Source organism: Pelecanus crispus, chromosome 10 (assembly GCF_030463565.1).
Source record: "Pelecanus crispus isolate bPelCri1 chromosome 10, bPelCri1.pri, whole genome shotgun sequence".
NCBI classification, from domain to species: Eukaryota; Metazoa; Chordata; class Aves; order Pelecaniformes; family Pelecanidae; genus Pelecanus; species Pelecanus crispus.
The window spans coordinates 13,835,185-13,857,897 of record NC_134652.1 but is presented as its reverse complement, the minus strand read 5'-3'; the positions used below and the strand labels follow the sequence as shown (position 1 = coordinate 13,857,897).

At 41.9% G+C, this 22,713-nt stretch overlaps 1 protein-coding gene across 1 annotated transcript in view; it reads left to right on the top strand.

Annotated features, from left to right (window-relative positions):
* Nucleotides 1-22,713, top strand: part of SORCS3 (sortilin related VPS10 domain containing receptor 3) — a 316,586-nt gene that overhangs the window by 276,028 nt on the left and 17,845 nt on the right. Inside the window, exons 15-19 of the mRNA XM_075718061.1 lie at nt 3,752-3,869; nt 5,414-5,547; nt 9,822-9,935; nt 11,414-11,585; nt 19,764-19,950. Of these exons, the coding sequence (XP_075574176.1) occupies nt 3,752-3,869; nt 5,414-5,547; nt 9,822-9,935; nt 11,414-11,585; nt 19,764-19,950 (725 nt within the window). The remainder of the gene's footprint in view (nt 1-3,751; nt 3,870-5,413; nt 5,548-9,821; nt 9,936-11,413; nt 11,586-19,763; nt 19,951-22,713) is intronic.

Genomic DNA, 22,713 nt, shown 5'->3' with positions numbered 1-22,713 from the left:
AAAAGATGAGGCTTTTCATCACTTCCCAAGGAAAGTTTTTGGAGAATCCAGTGGAGCCCCACAGATAACATAGCACTTTTCCATTCCTTATGTTTGCTTACTCTCATAGAAGTTTCAAAGGCACAACAGAGTCATCTCGAAATGTAATGTAACCTTCATCATGTTGGCTGGTCAATCAAAAAGTGCTGTAGGTGTCCAGGTTGCATTTATTATTGGTGATCAGTGCTCACAGGGTGTGCTTGCTTGCTAGCTGCTCTGCATATGAGCAGCTCTTATCTCTGAAGGCTGCACTGCAATGGTTGATCAGATTTAAGAAGCTTTTTATTAGCAAGGGGGGGAAAAGTTGCTGCTTTAGGAATCAGGTGAGCCAGAACCATCTCTGCAGCACAGAGGAAAACATTCCTCTCTGTTCACACTCCTCTAATTACATTTAGTGTAGTATTGTTTCCATCTAAATTATAGCAATTATACACAAAGATCTTCTTTGAAATCATTTAATTAAAGAGTAGCTAATGCTCTGTGCTTTTGGAATGCTAATATATTGCCTTCCACTTAGGAAACCTTGTTTTTCCCATTAGTTACCACTATCATGGAGAATTTCAATGGCAGAGAGGGTTTTGGTTTTTTTTTAGCTTGTTTTAATAGATATAAAATGCAAGTGGTTCTGGTGATTTTTGTAGCTTGTAAAGCACAAAGAAGCCTTCTGCTCTCTTGCTGGACAGTTAGCTAAGGGTCAGTCTGAGGAACAACATTTTCCTTGAGATGCATTGGCTGCTGAACTGTTGGGTTTGTCCAACCCTGTTATTTTCTGGGTTCAGGCAAGTGTTTGTGTTTGATTATGTTTTCCCCTCCTCTTGCTATGTTTTATGTGTAATAAACACCCAGGTCAAATCATGAACTGGTATAAATCTGCCGGACTAAATGATTTCTGCTTGCTGAGTTGCTGCTTTGTAGGAATGACATTTCAGTCATGCATCACATCCAGGACAAACAAGATTCATGGGAGAGCTGCCCAGCTGTGCAATAATACCATGACAAGACGTGCACCCTGTAAGAGTATGTGCTGAAAGCTGTTGTGGCATAAGAGCTGGTGGGATTTACCCAGTGCCAAGGGAAGGTAGGGAGGGGAGCTGGAGTTAGAAATCCCACTTGAGTACGGTTTCGGAGGCCTTCTGCATTCCCCCTCTGTGCTATTTCGTGTTCCTCCCTTCTCCCTCCTCCTCCCAACAAGTGCCCTGGCACCCCATATTGCTACCATTTCCATGGGCTGATTTTGGTCCAGGATGTGCCTTCTGTGTTGAGGAACAGGAATTACAGTTTCTTCTGTAGCTTTGCCTGAATGTGGTGGTGTTTCGTATTGCTAATATCCCACAGTTAGGACTACACTAAGAAATGTTCTGAAGAGCCAGCAACAATCTGCTTAATGAATCCATTCCTACACACAAGTCCTTCCCCACCTACTTGTTTCTAACCTGTGTATGCATTTGTCACAGGTGGTTCTTGCATGGTATCCTCTCCCCTTCTTGTCAGCTTCTCGGAGCTTGTCTCTGTGAGGCAGAACTTGGATATAGAAAGGTGTCCACAGCAAACCAACAACTCCAGGCTCTCAGATCTCCCCCACCTCCACTTTCTCTCCCTGATACCCATCAGCTGAGACAGGTCTAAATGGGAGAATGTGACAATGTGACTGATTCCTGGATGGTCTCTGTTTTACAGAAAACAGCACAATGCTAAGGAGTTTTAATACAGGCTACAGTCTACAGTGGTAGTTTGGGCAGTGAGGGAAGAGCAAAGCTAATAACCTTCTGTGATTACAGTGTAAATTAAGATGAACTAGAGTAAAGAATGGCAGCACACTAGGGACACAGCAGGATCTGGATTGCAGTCAGTGCTTGGAAACTCAATAGAAGTTTTCTCTTTTGTCTCTTTTTTGCTTTCATAGGGGAATTTGTAAATCATATCTCTCTCTTCCTCTTTCTTTTTTAGTCTGGAATAATTACAAACCCAAAAACATTAATCTCATAAGTGGCTTGAGTAAAAATGTAGGTTAGTGAAAGATTTGGTATAAGGAAAAAAGCGTTCTTTCTCTGCCCTCTAAATCTTGCAATAAGAGTGATACAATGATATTTGCTGCTTCATGAGTGTCAGAAAAGATTTGGATTGCAGTACACAAGGAATTTTTAAAATCTGGAATTTGTATTTTAGATTAATTTTTAGGTTCTTTTATATATTCATTGGACATAGCCAAGCAGTTGGCATGTTATAATGACAAATCAACTTGATCATTGTTGTGTTTTTGTTGTTTATGTATCCTGAGATGTTCCCCCTGCCAATGAGAAGCTGTAGTTTTGTTAATGGCTTTTAAAGTCTGGTCACTCATGTCCCTGCCCTAATTTCCTCCTATTACACATCTCTTTGGAAATCCAGCTGCAGCTGATTGAAAAGCTGCTCCTAACTGAATCACAGCTGGCCAAGGGAATAGGAAGCTGCTACTTGATCAAAAACTGAAACACTGCAGAATTCATACAATGTTTCTGGATGGATGGAGTCTTTTGTGTGGGTTCCTGGTGTTATTAATTAAACCATGCTCTTGCTATGATTTTGCTTTCTTTGTTGAAGGTGCAAGCTTCCAACATTTAGAGTGCCTTAGTATTTGTGGTGATGGTGCTTTGGTGATGTATACTATCAGTGCTCGTTGTTACTTTGGTGCTTCCCTTCCAGACACTTAAGCATGCACATAGCTTTCACTGCAGGTGAAGGAATGCCATATAGTTAGGATGGCTTTTAGAGAGACCTGTGTTCAACAATCAGCTCTGCTGCCAACATTCTGGTCCAAGCTTGGGTAGAAGCCTCTGGTGCTATTCAATTTTGAATGATCTCTTTCATCACCCCATTAGTAACAGATCTGTGCCTCAGTTTTAAATTACAGTCTAAGTCCTTCTCCCACTCTTTTTTGAGTGTTGACCCTTCAGCTCCAACTGCTCCTGTATACTGCCTTACTCAGTACAAGCTTTGTGTTGCCCTGGAATTGTGTGGGAAAATGTGTCATTTTCATCCTGAAAATCAATGTCTTACTTAGCTAGGTGAACCACGGAGTGTGATTGGTGAATGGTGGTGATGAGTGACCTATTCAAAAGAATTAAGAAAAAACTACTAATAACCTTACAGGGGTGATCACTTATAATTCCACTCCTACTAGCCACAGTCAGCATTCACGAGGTGGAAGGGAGTCTTGCTGTCTTTGCAGGTCACTTGCCTACAGTCCATATCCCAAATAGTTATTTCAGGTGTTTCTTTTACAATTCATTAAGTAGTAAGTTTGTGGAACACAAAAGTTCAGCAGTAAAGAAACTGAGTTAGCTAAGAAAGGCTTGATTTTGAGACAACCAAACCCATATATTCATCAGAACAGCACCCTTAACATTAGATGTGTTACTTTCTAATCTGGTTGTTTATTGTTCTGAGTGATACCTAGCTGTCTGTGTTAGACTCGGAGCCCATTGTGCCAAGTACTAGAGGCATGGAAGACCTTCCAACACAGGCTGTACAAGGGGTCAGGCAAAGGCTAAACAATCCTAGGATGTTAGAGGAACAGGAAAATGTTATTCATGACTGAGTAACATTTTCTGGCATCAATCTCTAAGACTGTGTATTGGTTTCTGTAGCTGAGATTCATGAGAAATTATTTGCTTAATGTAAGCGTATCTCTGGCTGACTCTGGTTCTTTTTTTTTTCCTCTCCCATGCTCAAGAGTTTTTGGGCACTTCAGTCTCCGTTCTGAATGGCAGCTGGTCAAGGTGGACTACAAGTCAGTCTTCAGCCGGAGGTGTAATAAAGATGACTACCAAACCTGGCATCTGCACAATCAGGTATTCCCATAGTGTAGGGAGGGAATGAGAGGGGGCTGCTTTTCCCATATTCTGTGTTGCCAGGTAAGAATGTATTTGTTCGTTTCAGCAGAGCATATGGATTTTTTGCATCTATAAAGTCACAATTCTAACCTGTTGATGCTTTACTTCCCTGAAGCATATGCATGAATATACACGGGGCCAGTCTTCTCCAGGCAAGTTAGGGAGATTGTTAACTTCTCTTCGTATGAAAATATTCCATTGCACCAGCTGGATCTTCTTGCCCTCAGTGCTCAGGGCAAGGCAAAACCTCACCTTATGATTGAATTGTAGGAGACATTGAACTCTTTGTAGCTCTGTCACTGACTCACGAAAATAATTTTCTTTCACTTTGCCTCTATTTTCCCTACTCAAAAATGAAAATAAAAACATTTATTCATCCTGCAGGTCCTGCAGGTGTCTGTAAAACTCTGGGGAGCCCTTGAATAAAAGACAGGAGAGGAGACCAAAATAAAGACCAAATTATTTCATTTTATTCAAGGATACATGCTTTGCTTTTCATACACTCTGGCTTATTTTTATGCTGGATATATTTAGGTCCTGAGGCCACTGTAACTGAGAGAGCTCAATACCCTCTGAAGATTACTTATGGGTTACTGGCCACCAGTATGATGTCCTACTCCCAGCAGGGCAACATAACTAGAGCCAGAACTATTGGCACTGTGATATTCCCGAATGAAATCCATGAATTAGAAATGAGCATTAATTTGGCAAGGATGTATCAGATAACTGAAGTCATAGAATTGAATAAATGAAAATAATTTAAATGAAAGAAAAAGGAAGACGTGTAACCGGGCAGCCATCTTGGGAATCACTGTTAATGGGAAAGAGAAGTGTTTCAATTAGGTGGGTTTTTTTCTTACTTCTATGCAGACAAATTATTTCTGCATCGGAGAAAATTCTGTTTATAGCAACTCACCTAAATGTCAAATGTGTCTTTTAGATTAGCTACTCCCAGTAGTGCTCTGGGAAACCTTTGTGCTCAAAAAACCCAGAATGACACCTCATCAAAATTATTTGAGGTCTATAACAAAGCCAGGTCTACCAAGGAAAGAGGAGGGAAGTCAGGACTCCTGTATTCCACACCTAGATTTTGTTCCTGCATTGGGTTTCAGGCTTGGGCACTTCTTCCCATAGTACATTTCATCTGACATGGAAAAAACCCTGGAGTACATCCACGTTGTCTTTTCAGGGTAATTTGTAGGACTAGGTACCTTGGTGGATGCCTTCTGAAATATGGCATAACTGGGTGCCTCCGATGGCTTGGATACCCAGGCATTCTGGGCACATTGTCATTAGCATCCCAACTCAGTGCTGAACGTGCTGCACTCATGGGTCCTCCCAAAGCCACAGAAGGGAGCTAGACTCTTAAATCCCAACTCTCCCAGTGGTAATTGCATGCTTTCATTGCCTTTTGTGTCTTTTGATAAAATGCTCCATTTAGGGCCCAGCTGCCACTAAAACTCTCTGTTTTTCTTTCTTCTCTTGTTCCTTTGCTGCTGAAGGGGGAGCCTTGTGTCATGGGAGAGAGGAAGATCTATAAAAAACGCAAGCCTGGAGCCCAGTGTTCCCTAGGTCGGGATTATTCCCAAACTGTCGTGTCTGAACCGTGTGTCTGTGGTCAAGGGGACTTTGAGTGGTGAGTATGTGACTCTGGGGACTTTTGCAGGGACTGTTCTTGTAGCATTGGCAGTGGCCTAGCTACTGCCAAGACAGAAAACCTTGCAGAGAAATTGGGTCTCATGGAGCTTTGTGGCTGTGATCATACCATATAGCATAGATGTGGTCCCCATACCTGTTGTGTGAGGGAGGTGTCCCCTTCATCTGCAGGAGAGATTTGTTAATCTCCATGAGAAATCCAAGCCTGGAATTCAAAAGCAGAGAATAGCAAGTACTGATTGACTTTTTTTTTTTTTTTTTTTTTTTTTTTTGTCCATCATTCTAGAAGAGTGACAGCCAGCACTCTTCTCTGGTCCAAAGCATATCCCTTACAGGAGAAAGAGGGAATTTCTCTGTCCTCACTTCCAAGGTCATTGAATACCTAGGGAGCAAGCTAGCAAAACATGCACATTTTTATCATTATTCCTTTGAATTCCTGGGAACCATTTGTTGCTTTTTAGTGATGTTTAATTGAGAAATTTCTGAAAGGGCTTCTGTGACATGACTGTACAGCCCACCCTTGTCAGATGTAGCTACTTGTTTTGCATAAATATTGGTGTTTCTAACTTAATGGCGCCATAATTTCCAAACTCCTTTAAGGTCATTTCAAAAGCAGCTTAAAAATAAAACAGGGAAAAAATGAACCACTGCTTGATATTGCTTGACAATCAGGGATAGAAGATGGGAGAATGCATAAAAGTCAGGATTTCTGCACAAGGAATTTCTACAGGGAACCTGGCATAGGCAAAATTTCAAAGATCTAAGACTGACAATAGCTGTGATGTTTGAGCTGAAATGATCAGAATGTCATTTAAATGGAGTTCAAAATATCTTGAAAGTAGATCAGCTGAGAAAACATTTTCATTTTTATAGTAGGTTATCAGGATCAGTGTCTGATTTGGTATCAGTGTGATTCCCAAAAACTTCACTTACCTTCGAATCCTTCCTGAAGAGGTGTGAAGCATGAGTTCTGCACACTTATTCGGACTTAGGCCAGCTGAGACTCGTAGTTCTCTTTAGAACATGGACACACTGAAATGCAGCAAAAATGAATAAAAAATATAGTCCAAAGTGTTTTCTTGAATATCAGAGTAGTTTGGCTCTGAGCGGTTCAGGAATATAGAGCAGAGATTTTCATCTTATCTGGATAGATGTTTAATTTGTTCCTAATGCCAAAATTACTGCTGAGACTCCTTAGCTTGACTCAGGAGATCTGTCCCCTTTGTTCTCGTCATGGGAACTTGCAGGATGAACAAACTATCTTGCCCTGCAGTATCTGCCCTTGGCATTGGCATATGCCTCTGAGCTGAACCAAGCACCAATCTCCAGAGATCCTTATGAATTTGCTTTTTTTTTTTTTTTCTCTTTCTCTTTTTTTTTTTTTTTTTTTTGGGTTTGTGTCTCACCAACTTTATATTTTCACAGTAAAGCTTGTCTTTTCTAAGCTGTAAGTGGAAAACTGTGGTAGCTAAATTGGCCTTAAGTGCTGTTCTGCCTTGAAAAGGGTCTGCATCAGAATGCACCTTTTCAATCAATTGGTGTGTTCATTGCATGGGTTCAGAATCATTTTTGCTTAACTTTCCCACTAACATGAGAGAATATTACTGTTAATCTTGTCAGTCCTGCAGAGGAAAACCAGTTAGAGGACAGCAAGCTGGCTTTTTGTTTCAGACTCCACACTGCCAACAGAATTGTTAACTGGCTTCCAATTGCAAAATTATTGTAGCTGGTGATGGAGAATCAGACGAGCCAGCTTCAGTTTAAGGGTGAGTTTTGATGCTAGTCTGCAGGGCTGACTGGAAGAAGGTGTGGGGCAATTAGTTTTAAGAAAACACTAGCAGTCCAGGAAACGGGACTCCAAGCTTGATTATCTTAAAAGTGATTTTCAAAGAGGAAGGGTGGACTCATCTGCTTCAACTTGTGACTTCTAAAGGACGAGACAGTTATTTAGTCAGTGGCAAGATATAGGTTATTCTAGAATATGATTCATCTGCCTTCTTTTGGATGTCAATATGAGAAGGGGAGGTGCTGAGAAGTGTCTTTTCTCTCCACTGGCTGGAAGAAGGCTTTAGGCAGGGAGCTTATGGAGATACTGTAGGCATCTACAGTTGGAAGGACAGCTCCTACTCTTGCACTTGGTGCTTTTGAAAAGGCAAGATGTCCACTCAGTCTTTTCTGGCTGGATTCACAATTGCTAGTTGTTCTTGAAAGCACTGACTGGCCTGCCTCTTGTGTGTGAACTGAGCAGGTCCTGCCAAGAGTCAGGGAAAGGAGGAAGGTCAGCAGCTGCGGTTGTGTGAGTACACTGAAGAGCAGTTCCCAACAGGCAGGCCCTCTGCTTCCCCAGTAAGTAGGTTTGGAGTCTGGTTCTGGTCACAGAGCATCCCATGCTACTAGGTGTGATGACACCTGCCTTCGAGAGCTGTGCAGACAGGACAAATGACTTTAAGAGCCCTACAGCACAAGCTGTGAGGGCTGTGCTCCCTCCCATTTGGTCACAGTGCCCTTGCCCCTGTCTGCCTCATGTTGCAGTGCTGTTTCCTGCTGTTACATATAAGGCTGATGTGAATTTCAGGGGCATAAACTATGATCCATGGTCCCAGTTCAACAAATCCTCATGAGTCAAGGTCAGGGGTGACTCCTGCCAACCCTCTCAGTCATTTCCAAAAGCAAACCCTGGCCTTTTTCTGACAGAGAGAGCGGCAGAAGGAATATAGAAGTGTTATTAAAATGCTCACTGATCTTTCTTTTCCCTCCTCCTGCTTCTTTATTTACTCTGTCAAGATAGCTTTCCTGAGAAAGACAGCACAGCAGCTGGACTTGATTATTTCCTTAACTTATGCAAACCCTGGGGCTTATGAGAAGGAAGGTGGGCAGCATGCAAGTTTTTAATATACGTTTACCAGAAGTTAATGAACAAGCACAGAACCTTGAGGGCATACAGCAATGTTGTCTTTAATTTTGTTAAATATTTATGCAGCTCTTTTCTTCTTTGGGGCAAAGCACAGCTCCTCCTGAATATTTTTAATTACCAAGTCACTGCCAGGCATTTTTGACTGTGCAGGTCAGACCCACTGAGAATGATTAAATTGAACGTTGAGAGAAAGAGCATTAGGGAATCTCCAAACCTTTTAAAGTAGCTTGCAGAATTTTTGCCCTCCAAAAAAGAAACAGTAGCAACCTGGGTCACTGGGGACATAGCACAATTTTGTCTCACCAAAGCTCTTCCTAGAGACTTTCTGTTGGCAATTCAGACTCTGAAGAGGGGAGGGTAAAACTCAGGGTTTCCTAAAGGGCACAGAGAGCTTTCAAGGCAGTGGCTTCTGTAGTGTCTGTGTTTCCACAGAGGCTTAATTTATTGGCATTTGTTAACCTGCTTCAGGCAAAAATCCAGAATCCCTTTTTATTTGCCCCTTGAATCCATCCTGCCAATAAAGGCTATGCATAGAAACCAGATCCAGAGCCTATTAAAACTTATGGAAAGCTTTGGATTAATCCTGTTGCTTCATCATTGTATTGGCATGCAAAGGCAGCTGTAAAAAGAAGTCTTGGATGTAGTTGTATACGCTTCCACTCTTTGGTGGTCCAAGGAAGCATCAATACCCTGGATCGCCTTCCTCATGCGACACGATATCATGTAATCCTTAGACTACTAAATTGGTGTGTTGTTTTAGTTTAGTGTTGGAAAAACATCAGCTATGGTTTTATTTCAGGCCAGTCATAGCTCAGCCACAGAGCAGGGAAGCCATTAACGTACATAAATATACATACCTTGGCTAGTTGTTCAGGAAGCGCTCCTAGTGTTTTATATTCTGAACTGCTTCATTGGGAAAAAGTGGCATTAGATCTTGGAATTAGTCTGGTTTGTTCTGAAAGCAAAGACTGCAAAAAGCAAGCAAACCAAAAGAACCCAACAAGTGACATTATTAGATATTAATAGGAAAAGAAATTAACAATAGAATTTTCTTTCTGAATCTCTTCCCATGTTTTGTTACCAAATGAAACACAATTCCTCCAGTGCTGTGCAAGGCTGGTAGTTCTGGTGTTGTCAGGTATCACATACCTTCTGTGAACTTGTGTTCCTGCTTCTCAAACTAATCAGGAACTTTGTCTCTGGATGAGCCCAATGTTGTTGTGCCATCCAGCAGAGAGCCACCAATACACACATGTTTTGGGGAACAAAAACGTCACCTAAAACTCTGAGCTAAATCTAGCGAATGGGTACAGTGATGCACTCATGACTTGTCTCTGTAGTGACTATGGGTATGAGAGGCACAGCAACAACCAGTGTGTCCCAGCCTTCTGGTTCAGCCCATCCTCCCTGTCCAAGGATTGCAGCATTGGTCAGAGCTACCTGAACAGCACTGGGTAAGTGAACCTTGCAATCTTTCTGGTTTTGGTGACCTTCCAGTAGACAAGAGAACCTGGATGGTTCTTTTCTTTCTGCATCCTGCCTCGTTCATTTCCAGTCTTATCTGTGAGGTAATGTTTGCAGCAGCATCTCTATGGAACATTGCCTCATTCCTCAGAGGCAGGGAGAAGCACATTAACATAAGTGACATGTAGATGTTGTATTGCTATCAAGTGATGTATGATCCCTGGAGCCTAGACTTGGAGCTCCTCTTTGCTGCAAAATTAAAACGTGAATCAAGAAGGTCTATCTGAGAGACAGCTGAACATTTAAAAGGACAGGTTCAAGGTATTTCACATTGTTTTTCATTGAACCTCTTCCTGTCTTACAGCTCCTATTTATAACAGCTGCTGGGGAGGCTCACATTTTTAGCAATTTTTAGCTTCTCTTTTTTTTTCCCCTCTGCCATTTTCACTTCATATATACAATGCCTTGAGATTTCAGACAAGCTACGTGTGCTGGTTTCTCTTGGTTTTACCCAGAACAGATGACAAGTGTTGGTTTGCTATGGTAGTATTGCTTTGCAAATGCTATTTTGTCATGTGGGGAAACTCTGGTTGCACTGGCTGGTGCAAAATTGCGATGTTCCTTCTCAGACAGTGGAGTCTGTGAAGACTTTGCAGGGCTGCATCTGAGTCATGGGTCCTGCATGCTTGATTGTTATGACAGGGTTGTTTGTGGCTGGTTGGTGCCAGGTGGCTGAACAAAGTGAGGCTGCTGGGAGTCTGGACTCAGTTAACTTCAGAGACCCCCTTTCAGCTGAAAGGTTGCATAAATATGGTATGTAATTACAGGAGCCCTGGTCAGTATGACTGCTTGTAGACCTCTTGACAGAGAGCAATAAGAAAATAGTTGGGTTCTGTGTCTTCTTAAGCAATCCTGTGTTTTTACTGTGAAATTCCTAGAAGGGGTTAATCCCCCTCAACACCAGAAATAGCCAAGTGTCTTGCTAGTTAGCTAACCTCTTCCAAGAACAGCCAAGAGAAAAACCCATTTCTTGAATCATTTTAAAATTGGACTGGACAAAGCTCTTGGCAGATCATTCCAAGTGCCTTCTAGCAGACTAGAGGCAGACAAAATGTAATAAAAAGCATAATTAAAAAGCTGGGATGCAGGGTACAATCCTGCAGTCATGGGGAGTTGGGGGAGTTCTCTGCCTTTTAGCAGTGCAGAATAATTCACCTCCACAGTGTGTGTCTGTTCTCAGTGATGCTGCTGAGAATCTCTGGAGAAGGTTGGATTGTGATTTGTTTGGCTTTCTCCAATTTAATAAAGCATTAGATTTCTTTGATTCTTCCTTTCAGTGAGGGAATCATGCAGGCAGTTAGCCTTGGAAAAACACATGCATTAATATGGAGAAACAAAACACAAACAAAACAAAGAAACTTTTCCGCCCACTGCCTGAGCCCAATTTCCTTTTGTTACTGTTCCCCAGGTACCGAAGGATTGTGTCTAACAACTGCACAGATGGCTTGCGAGAGAAGTACATGGCCAAGATGGAGAAATGCCCTGGGAAAGCACCTCGGGGACTGCACATCCTCACCACTGATGGAAAGTTGGTCACAGAGCAGGGACACAATGCCACCTTCATCGTCCTTATGGAAGAGGTTTGTTAGTGGACTCAGCAAACCTTTCACTGTGTGGCAGGACTGGCATGCTTTTCCTCATCTGTCAGGCTGCTGAGAAGAAAACAGCGGTCAGGTGGGGTCATGAAATGATGAACACTCCTGAGATTTAGGAGAATTCATGAGAGAGAGCTATACGTGAAGCATACAAACCAATCATAATAGGTCAAGCCAAAGGAGTATTTGGCTGGTTATCTTGTCTGCCAGTGATGATGAAGCTGGTGCTGAAGAAAGATAGATCTGGTCAAAAATATATTTCCCTGCTAGCTTCTTGCTGCCTCCAATGAACTGCAGTTTATGGAGTTTGTGAGGCAGAAGTGGTGTCTCTATGCTTAATAATTCTGTTTCTGGGATGAAAAGCTTTAGCTGAAGCTTTGCTGGGAAAGGTTAAGAACAGTGGGGAACACTTTCAGACTCATGGGGAGCAGTGAGGGACATTATTGTTTTGCAGTAGGAACTGAGCTTCCTCAAACTACCTCTGAGCTCCCCAGCCCATATCTGTTTTATTTATAATAAAGAATCATAGAATCGTTTAGGTTGGAAAAGACCTTTAGGATCATTGAGTCCAACCGTTAGCCTAACACTACCAAGTCCACCACTAAACCAATTAAGGGTAGAGTAATAATTAATTTCATGTTTCCTGGCTTGGTGGCTGGATTAATTTTTTAATGAAAGTAAAACTAGGAATCACTAAGGTTGGAAAGGACCTCTAAGATCATCAGTACAACCATCAACCCAACACCACCATGCCTACTAAACCATGTCCCAGAGTGCCACATCTACCCATTTTTTGAACACTTCCAGGGATGGTGACTCTGCCACCTCTCTGGGCAGCCTGTTCCAATGCTTGACCACTCTTTCAGTAAAGAAACTTTTCCTAATATCCGATCTAAAACTCCCCTGACATAACATGAGGCCATTTCCTCTCATCTTATCATTAGTTACTTGGAAGAGACCAACACCCACCTCACTACAATCTCCTTTCAGTCTCTTCTTCTCCAGACGAAACAATCCCAGTTCCCTCAGCCGCTCCTCATAAGGCCTGTGCTCCAGACCCTTCACCAGCTTCCCTGCCCTTCTCTGGACACGCTCCAGCAACTCAATGTCTTTCTTGTATTGAGGGGCCCAAAACTGCACACAGTATTCCAGGTGCGGCCGCACCAGCGCTGAGTACAGGGGCAGGATCACTTCCCTGCTCCTGCTGGCCACACTGTTCCTGATACAAGCCAGGATGCTGTTGGCCTTCTTGGCCACCTGGGCATACTGCTGGCTCATGTTCAGCTGGCTGTCAGCCAGCACCCCCAGGTCCCTTTCTGCCACGGAGCTTTTCCACTCTTCCCCAAGTCTAACATTGCATGGGGTTGTTGTGACCGAAGTGCAGGACCTGGCACTTGACCTTGTTGAACCTCATACAGTTGGCCTCAGCCCATCGATCCAGCCTGTCCAGGTCCTTCTGCAGGGCCATCCTACCCTCCAGCAGATCAACACTCCTACCCAGTTTGGTGTCATCTGCAAACTTACTGAGGGCGCACTTGATCCCCTCATCCAGATCATTGATAAAGATATTAAACAGAACTGGCCCCAGAACTGAGGCCTGGGGAACACCCCTTGTGACTGGTCACCACCTGGATTTAACTCCATTCACCACAACTCTCTGGGCTTGGCCATCCAGCTAGTTTTTCACCCAATGAAGAGTACACCTGCCTAAGCCATGAGTTGCCAGCTTCCTTGTGGGAGACGGTGTCAAAGGCTTTACTAAAGTCCAGGTAGATGACATCCACAGCCTTTTCCTCATCCACTGGGCAGGTCACCAGGTCATAAAAGGAGATCTGGTTGGTCAGGCAGACCTGCCTTTCATGAACCCTGAATATGGTACAATTCCTTCTGTAACCAACAGTAGCGTAAATTATACCAGGCCATGCTGGTGCCTGAAGCATCAAAATATTGAGGCACTTCTGGTGATCTTTGTGAGTCAGATACCTCTCTGTTTGGCAAACATGTATGGTGCAGCCTGTGTCACCAAGGCTTGTGGCTCAGTGGAGGGTTTCATAGCTAAGGAAGGCACTTGGTATGTATTCAGGCTGACAGGAGCGTTTTTCAAATGATCTTATTCGTCTTCTCGTCTGTGATTTGATTTGGTGTTTAGGGATATATGTGACTGCATCACAAAAAGCCCTGCTGTGTTTGCATCTGCTGCATTCCCCTGCTGCTTTTTGACTGCCCATGGAAGGTATCATTGGAGGTCCAACAGTGATTTTCCCGCTTGTGTTACATCTACTTTCTGGTTAAACAGAAGGGTCAACTCACTACCTCATTTCTAACATCTTTGAGTGTCTCAGGAGGGGCAGCCAGGGAGTGAGGTGGTGTTGGAGAACCACAAATATATTTTGTCATCTACTCTGTCCTGTGCACTTCATTTTGGGACAGTGCCTGGAGACAGCTGGGGGCCAGACACGTCATGGTCACAAACATAAGAATGACACCAGGACAGACTAGATGCCTGTCTCCTAAGTATCCTGCCTCTGACAACAAGCAACAGCAGATCTCTAGGGAAATCATATTAGAAACAGTGCAAGCCTAGTGTCCCTTCTCCTCCCAGTCCCTGGAGTAGCCTCCACTGGCAACTAAGACCTTCAAGAGTACAAGAAGCTGTTGTAAGTCTGAGCGTACTGCCATGGAGAAGTTTTTTCTCATGATACCTTATTAGTTTTTTTTAAACACGTATTTCTATTAATTTAAATTCTTATACAGTAACTAAATGTTTCATTGGGACCACACTAACCTGACAGGGCCTTTTTACATACTTCCTCAGAGGTTCATGCATGCTCTGCTTTTGTACAAAAGGGATTTCCTGTCTTCCTGGCTGATTCTTTTATGTTCTGCAGACTTGACATGGTAAGACGATTTGTATAGACACTGTGAGTGGGAGTTCAGAAAAGAACAGGCATAATCTAAAAATTAGGAATCTAGTAGTAATTTATTAAGGAACTCAAGCAGAACTGCTGCGTACAAAGAATGATAAACAGATGGGGAATAAGGCAGCAGTCAAGGTAGCTGAAGAGTGGAGTCTTTACAAGGCTTTAGAGATTGAAGAGGCAGCTAAATAAATATGTGAGGGCGTTCACTCTATGTCCGTTGTTGAAAAATAGGGATAGTTAGAAAAACATTTCATTGAAACAATTTTTTCTAAGGGAAGAGGATTTTCAAGAACATGTCTTTGTAGATGAACATGTTATTCCACAGAGAGTTGTGTGTTGAGCTTGTTTCTTAAAAGAATACACATTTTAAGGGGGGGGGGGGGAGAAGAACACTGAGATTTTGGGCAAAAGTGTTCCAGTCTTTTAGTGGGAACCTGAGACAAATGAATTGTTGTCAAAGTATTCCTTGTTAGCTGGAATAAATAATTTCTGTAGAAGTCTTAATTATTACATACCTTGTTGTCATACAGATTCATTCCTGCCTCCCTCCACTTTCTCTGGTCAGTCTGTTTCCTGGTGGGTTGTTTTGCACTGATGTCTACACCCACTTTCTGAGCCAAGCAGCAGTCTGACAAGCCCTTCTATGGATACATCTGTGTGGTCTCCGTTCAGCCTTCCTACTGTTTCAGACTAACCCTGATCAGCAACTTTGTGATTAGTCATCAGTTCCCTTCTGCCTCCTTAGTACACACCCACAATATGTGACTGACCTTTATGCTGTCCAATGGTAAATGAAGACTTTATCATAGTTAATGGAAAACTAAATTTATCAGAATTTATAGATTTAGCTTTAGTAGTATTGTTCACAGTGGTAATTCAGAATACGTGCGTGGCAATGACAACAGACAAAGAAATGCAGAATGACTGATGATTTTGCTGTGTTTTTAGAAATATGGGTCTGGACTGTGATTTGGACTGTGTATACATACAAGGGAATGTGAGGAAATAAGATTCTTTATTTACCTTTTTTTTTAATCCAAGTTTGAGTTCGAGCACAAAGAAATAATAGACTGCCAAATTGTTGTTGTATGGAGTTGTGTTCTCGACCAGATCTATGAATCTGTTTTTGCACCTGATCTTTTCCATGCATACCCAGCTCCCCTCCGAAGGGTACATAAACTCCCCTCAGGCCTAAATGGTTGTGTATGTGGCAGCTCCAGTTACTGAAGTGTTCTGTTCCCTTGTCTCCTGTTTATGCCATCTCACAGCTTCCCTCTTTTAGTAATTACAAGGTGATGGCAAGGCTTAGAGGGTTGTAATTGCATGTGAGGTGAGAAGGCAAGCAGTGACAATTCAAAGCAGCAGCCTGAGCAAGTATTGGAACTCTGCACATCTGTTAGAAGATGGCTAAACTGTGTTTATAGAAAGAGAGAGCCACATCCATGTCATATTTTCCTGCGAATGATTTGAGACCTTCATTAGAAGAACCAAAATACATCTTGTGTATACACTCCACTCTATCCAGCCCCAAGCATATGTTGGATGAAATGTAGCTCTCCTGGAATCAGTGGGAGTTTTGCTCTTAACTTCAGAAGGCCAAAATTTCAACCACTGTTGTGTCTCTACAGTATTTGTTGCTTTGCTAGTGTGGCTTCCAGGCAGGAAAACTTTCCCAGGATAGTTTTGATGGAGAGATGACTTTGAAGGGCTGTTCCACGGCAATACTCCTCTCCACCCATTCCATTACCCTTTGCCTGCTCACTGATTCCAGTATGCAGAGCTCCAATCTTTGTAACAGCTCCTAGCTCATTCCCTTTTTGTAGTTTACAGGGCTTAAAGCAATAAAATGTGCCTTTTGAATATATATGGAGAGCAATGATTTTTTTCCATTTGAAATGCATCCATTTCATTTCTATTTTAATTTATATTCATAAACTGCAGAGTATCTGACATCATGTGTGGGGTTAGAACACTTGTTTTAGTATTTTATATACTGGATAGAGAGGTATGGAAAGGAGAAAGAAAACATGATTAGTGTAATGGGCAGGCTTTGCATTGAAGACCCAAATCTCATAATTGGGTGGAAAGATCATCTGCTACTGTTCAGCCACAAAAAAATCTGTTCCTGCTTCTCCACTTCAAACCTTCTCATTTCAGATAGAATTATATTGGGGAAGCAAGGAGGAAATAGAAAAGAGAATTGTAAGGCATGAGAGGAGCTGCCGTGATGGATGCAAGAGATTTCAGCCTGAGGTCACCAGTGATGCATCCAGCCCAGATCAAATTTTTATCTTCTGTTCAGCGTCTTCCATATGAGATGAACTTGTGGTCTTAGTACATTCCCTTGAGAAGTGGTTTTGAAAGGTTTAACAAGCTATGGGAGCCTTTCTATCAAATAACTGAATATCCCAAGAGTGTAATTTTGCCACTGCTAGACAATTTTTTAGAGTGACTTAAAAAACTCTCTGTCAAAAGGATGTTATTGGCTACTCAATATCATAGGTAGGTTTTAGTGTCACTACCACTCTAGTCCTCTATGTTTTCTTTTTTGTTTATACTGTATTTTTTAATGTCCTAGTAGGACAGAGGTGAAAACTGTGCCATGATTAAGTCAGTGGACAAAACTCCTTTGGCTCCTGTGGAATGGGAATGATGGAGCAAGGAAGGAGGGAGATTTAACATATATAACCAAATATCCATAGTTCAAAAACTACGTGTATTAACCCTGATTATATGGGTATGTACCTGTAGACTCCAAGTATACGCTCAAGGCAAACTCACATCTGAAAAATACCTTTTGTATATACTGATTTGTTAATGCAGGCATAGCCTATGAGGAAGATAAACTCTGTGGGACATGCTGTGGTCCTGATTATCTACACAGAGGACCTGCTTCAGTGTAGTCTGGCTTCCTGTTTGTGCTCCCAGGTTTCCATCCAAAGGACAAGATCAGGTGCACTTTCAGGGCTGGGACCAATAGCAGAACACAGCATCCTGCCTCTGTCAGTACACCATTGCCACTTCCACAGGCTGATGGAAACTGCCAGTAAGACAGTAGCTCCTGTGAGTTTTGGAGTCAGTGGGAGGCAAGAACTGGGACCTCTTGCCTTTCATGGATGTTTATATCTCTGCCGGAGCCTTTGTTGAGTACCTTTGTTCTCAGTTGCTGATCATTTGGGTTAGAACAGCATGTGAGCTATTTAATCCTGATTTAAGGACCTCTTTTTCTATGATCCAGACAATATTCTGCCTTTATCTTGACTGTTCTGGAATGATAAGAAGTCATGATCCAAAATGGATCTGGGCTACATATGAATGAGTTCAGACCATATGAAAAATTGTTTACAGATGTGAGGTTCACAGTCAGAATTTAGGCTGCAAGCCATGTGTTTTGTACACACAGGTAAACTTGAAAACTACTGCTTGGAGGAAAGCTGGTGCTGTCAGCTCTTTAGAGTTGTAAAGCTCTTTAAAAGTTTTAACTTTTAAGGACTGTCACGTGCTTGGTTGTCCCAGACAATCTTTTCCCTTTGTCTGATCTGCACAGTTTTTCTAGGAAGTCATGGCTTGTTTTGTACAATACCTGGCCCAGAGGCTTTAATGAAATCTGTGAGTTAGTGGTCTCTTCCAGTGAGTCCAGTTGATGTAGGACCCTGCAGAATTTGAGCTTGCTGTGAAGGGATTGGAAGTACATCAGAACTGGCTGTGACTTACACGGTTGCTTTCCTCCCTTAGATCAGTATGTACTGGAACTGCACATTAGCTTTGATCCTGACCCTGTGCACTTACAACTATAATGGGGTTTATGAGATGGCCATGAAATATTTCTGAATTTCCTATTTTTTTTTAAAAAAAAAAAAGTTAAATTTAGGAGCAGGGATTTTTTGCATTTTTTTAAACTTTGGAATCTCATTTTTATCCTCAATATATCTGGGGATTGGTTTCAGTTTTGGGCTAGGAGCATCTCGAGAAGGTAGTGGTATCTTCTTCACCCATATTGAATACAGTGGAGACCTTTCATAAAAGGAAATTACTTGGGCCAATACATCTTATATATATATGCAGAAAGCTACAGAGATTTAATCTGAGGTGTAGTTTTATTTCAGTTTAGTGAAATCACTGCAGTGGGCTTTAGCTCTGTTTAAATTAGCCTTGTTTTGTGTTACTTTCAGTCAGCTGGGGACAAGTATAAAGGAAGGCTCCAAGACACTTCTACAGTTCAACTACAGTGGTTTAAAGCATGATTTAAATTAAAACAGTGCCACTGCTGCCTCCAGACAATACCTGCAGTGCTGGAATCTCCTGTCTGTTGTTTCCTCCATTGTTTAATAGCTGTCATTGACAGTAATCTTAGAATGGATTTTCTTGCCATTTACTTCATTCTCCTGTGTATCCAGGCCCTATCTGTGTGTTGACTGGTATTAGGCAAAGGCTGTCAGTCCTCAATGTGGGACTCAACCTGTATAAATTCAGCCATCCTAAGTTACATGTCTAACTGAAACTAGTCATCTAGACTCCGTATCATCATGGTACAGGGATGGATATTTGCAGAATATGATTCATGTCACCTTAGGATGGGATGTGTTGGTCTCTTGCTGTCTTTCTTTCTCTCTCTTCTACTGACTATACAGGAATCCTGGAAAACTAGCTTACCCTAGACTTACAGCATCTCAGTGACCAGGTTCTGTTTCTTTGGAACATCTTGGAGAGCCACTTCAGCCATTGTCCTGTGTCCAAAGTGTCTCCGATGCTCCCAAGGGCACGCAGGAATTGCTTTCCAATTAGCATCTAGCCTACCATCAGTGTAGTGCCTCCCATCTCACTGCCTCTGATGGAGGTACTTGTTGGACACCACCCATTCAGCAAAAGGCTGTGCAAAGCCCCAGCCACTTCAGTGACACATAATCCCCAACCATGCATTGCATTAGATGATTCAAATATGGTCTCCTTGATATATGGACATTTGGCACTCTGCCCTCCCAAAATCCCTAAACCCAAGATGAGGGAATAACATTGCTTTACAGGTATAAATGTTCAGCTATTCTAAGCATTGCTTGTATATAATTACCTGGTGTTGATTTGAGACTGGTGCCTTTGGGGACTGACAGAACAAAGCTAAACTTTTTTGGTAAAGTTACGAGTTTATGTCCATGCTGATGAAATGGAACTGAGAAGTGGGATGGAGGGTAATATAAATCACTCTTATCAGCCCAGTTTCTTAATCCAACAATCTATGTTGCAGGGTGATCTCCAGAGGACAAACATTCAGCTTGATTTTGGAGACGGCATTGCAGTATCCTATGCTAATTTCAGCCCTGTTGAGGATGGCATCCGGCATGTGTATAAGAGTGCTGGAATATTTCAGGTGACAGCATATGCAGAGAACAGCCTGGGCTCTGACACTGCAGTCCTCTTCCTGCATGTGGTCTGTAAGTACTTCCAGCTGCTGGATTCCTTGGGTGAAAAACCTAAGCTCACTGAAAATCCCTGCAACTTCAGTGGGACCTAAGAATACATGTAAACCCACCTACATATGCAGCTCATGCTCTTCCAAAGGCTCGGACTTTTAGATACTCTTCTATCTTAAGTAAACTTTATTGAATAAAGAGGAAGGGAAGCTTCTTTTAAAACAAGTGTATTTGCAGTCCTCACAGGTACAGAGAAGAGTTTGAAAATGTTTCTCGGGCTTTCTGAAAGGGTCAGAGACCAAACAACATCTGAAACAAAGTCCAAATGCATGTTTTCAATATACTTCTAAATTGAAGAGGTTTAGATTAATCTACTAAATTTTGAGCCAGTTATTCAGGATTTGGGAGTTTACAATGTTATTAAATAAAACAAAAACGTTATGATGAGCATACCTCCTGGGATATGAATGTACTGAGGACTAATGTGCTACTTTTCATATTTCATGTGTTTGACATGCATCCCTGACTTGTCCCTTCTGTTTGGTAGATCAATGCAGTTTCTCTTCACTTGGCAAATGAGCAGACTCAGAGAGCCCCCAGCTGGCTTTCTCAAAGCCACAGGGGAGAGCAGAGGGTGTGGAATGCAGGGTGAGACCAGGAAGATCCCAGTTCTTTGTCCTGCTCTCAGGCTGCTAGATCTCCTGGGCAGAGAGCTCCATCTGTGTTCAGATGTACCTCATCGGTTTTGCCCCTAATGGTGTTCACAGCCATGTCTGTCTTCCTCCTTAGCCTGTCAGAATGTCTTCTAGCCTGTCTATCTTTTACTTGAGCTTTTCTGCTGGAAGGAAGCAAGTCAGAAATTTCCAAAACTCAAGAACTTTTTTCTTCTTTTTAATTTTGAGCTCCCTGTGTGAAGGGATAAATGTTCCTTGAAGCTTTTATTATACTCATAATTCCCTCAAAGTCAATCATGGCTGCATTTAACAACCTGTTATTAGAGCATTAACTGTTTTTTCCTTCACCTTGGGCCATTAGCTGACAAAAGTGATGGCTACCTGGTAATAACAACCAGCTTTGTATGGATTATCTGATTTTTCTCATAGGAGCTGCTTTTTCATGGTGAGGATTTTAAAGCAGAATGCTACGAGGGGCAGTTGCTTGGCCTGGTTGTGCTACTCTACCCTCTTCTTCTTCAGCCTCTCAGATCTCTCCTTTGACTCTTATAGCATTCTTAGGTGGCCAACTTATTATCATTATCTCTAGAGAAATATTTTGCAAGCATTTACATTCATGCTAACACTGAAATAAGATGATATCTCAGTACTAGACTTTTAATATATTTGGATGTACTAGTCAATATAGGAGGTTTGATCTTGAAGCTCAAATGTACAGACAAAAATGCCTGCTATATAAATCACCCTTATTATACCATCTGTCTGGTGCTGGAATCCTGTGCTGAAAAAAAGGAGAAAGAAGGTCCTTGACCTCAAGCCACAGTAGTTGTCTACCCTGCAGCTTTACCAGTGGTCAGTCAACTTTTCACCTTTCTGGTATCTGCCATCAAGCTGCTCATCCCTTCATTTTAAAGGAAGTGATGATATTAGTATTTTTGCTCTTACATGCAGTGTCACAAAATATTTGGGGGAATCTGCTGTTCTTGGGAGCTCAGAATACTTGCTATGGGCAGATTTCAGGAGTGACTTGCTGGTAGAGACACCTTTGGAAAGGGGGAACAAAAAAGAACAAGTTCTTAGGGACCCAAAAGCAAGAGTAGTGTCCCATTGTGCTCAGAGCTGTGTGTTCTTGTGGTAAAAGAACAGTTCTTGCTCTCCAAAATCCTTGCAATCCAAGTAGGTGGAGAAGTGATTAATGTCCCCATTTCATGCTTGAAAAGCTGAGAGGTAACACAAGAAAATATCTCAGTTAAAATCAGCAAATTTCCTGCTTCCCAGAATGAATGTCTTACTCCAAGAAAACCCACCTCACTTCTTTCTTATTTCATCCTTTCCTTCTCACAGTGATAGTCTACCACTTTTCTGTGTTTTAAAAGGTACCATCCAGAAAGACTCAGTATCACTGTCTGATGTGCAGCAGTTACCACCTGAAATTCAGTACCAGTAAAAACAAAAAATTAAACAAGAAGGAAAACAATGGAGATAGTTAAAGTTTTAACCAAACTAACAAACAAAACCTCAGTATTTTTACACATGTTTTTTCTGGAGAAAAACTGGCTTCTTAATTCTGAACTTCATGCACTGGACTCATTCTGGACATTTGCACTGATACTTTGTTATTTTTTAAGTCTTTCAGAAACAAGCTCTTCTGACTGCTAAATGCTTTGATATGCCAATGTACACGTCTTTCAAGTAGTTCTTGCCTTTTAGCTGATGGCAAATGACTCCCCAAAGACTTCTCAAGGTCAGGCCAAAGTCAAAAAGATACCAAGTATTTCCAAAATCATGAATCTTTCTTTTGGATACCTTCAAATAACTGTCAGGGAGTATTTAATCAAGTCATAAATGCCTAATATATAATAAGATTTAAATCATCTTGGCTAAAATGATTTTCCCACAAATCTTGGTAGTGGATATATTTTCAAGAAAATACCTTTTTTCTCTCTTGTGTCCTATCCCTCAACCTTTCAATAGCAGCTTGCCCTATGCAGTGCAAAGCCAGTTCATTGTTCTCCCTCAAACTGCGTTTAAAAAATTCTTCTAAACACAGTGCCGACCCTGTCTGAAATTAGCATTTTGGAAAATGTGCATTTCTGGCTCCCCTAGAATT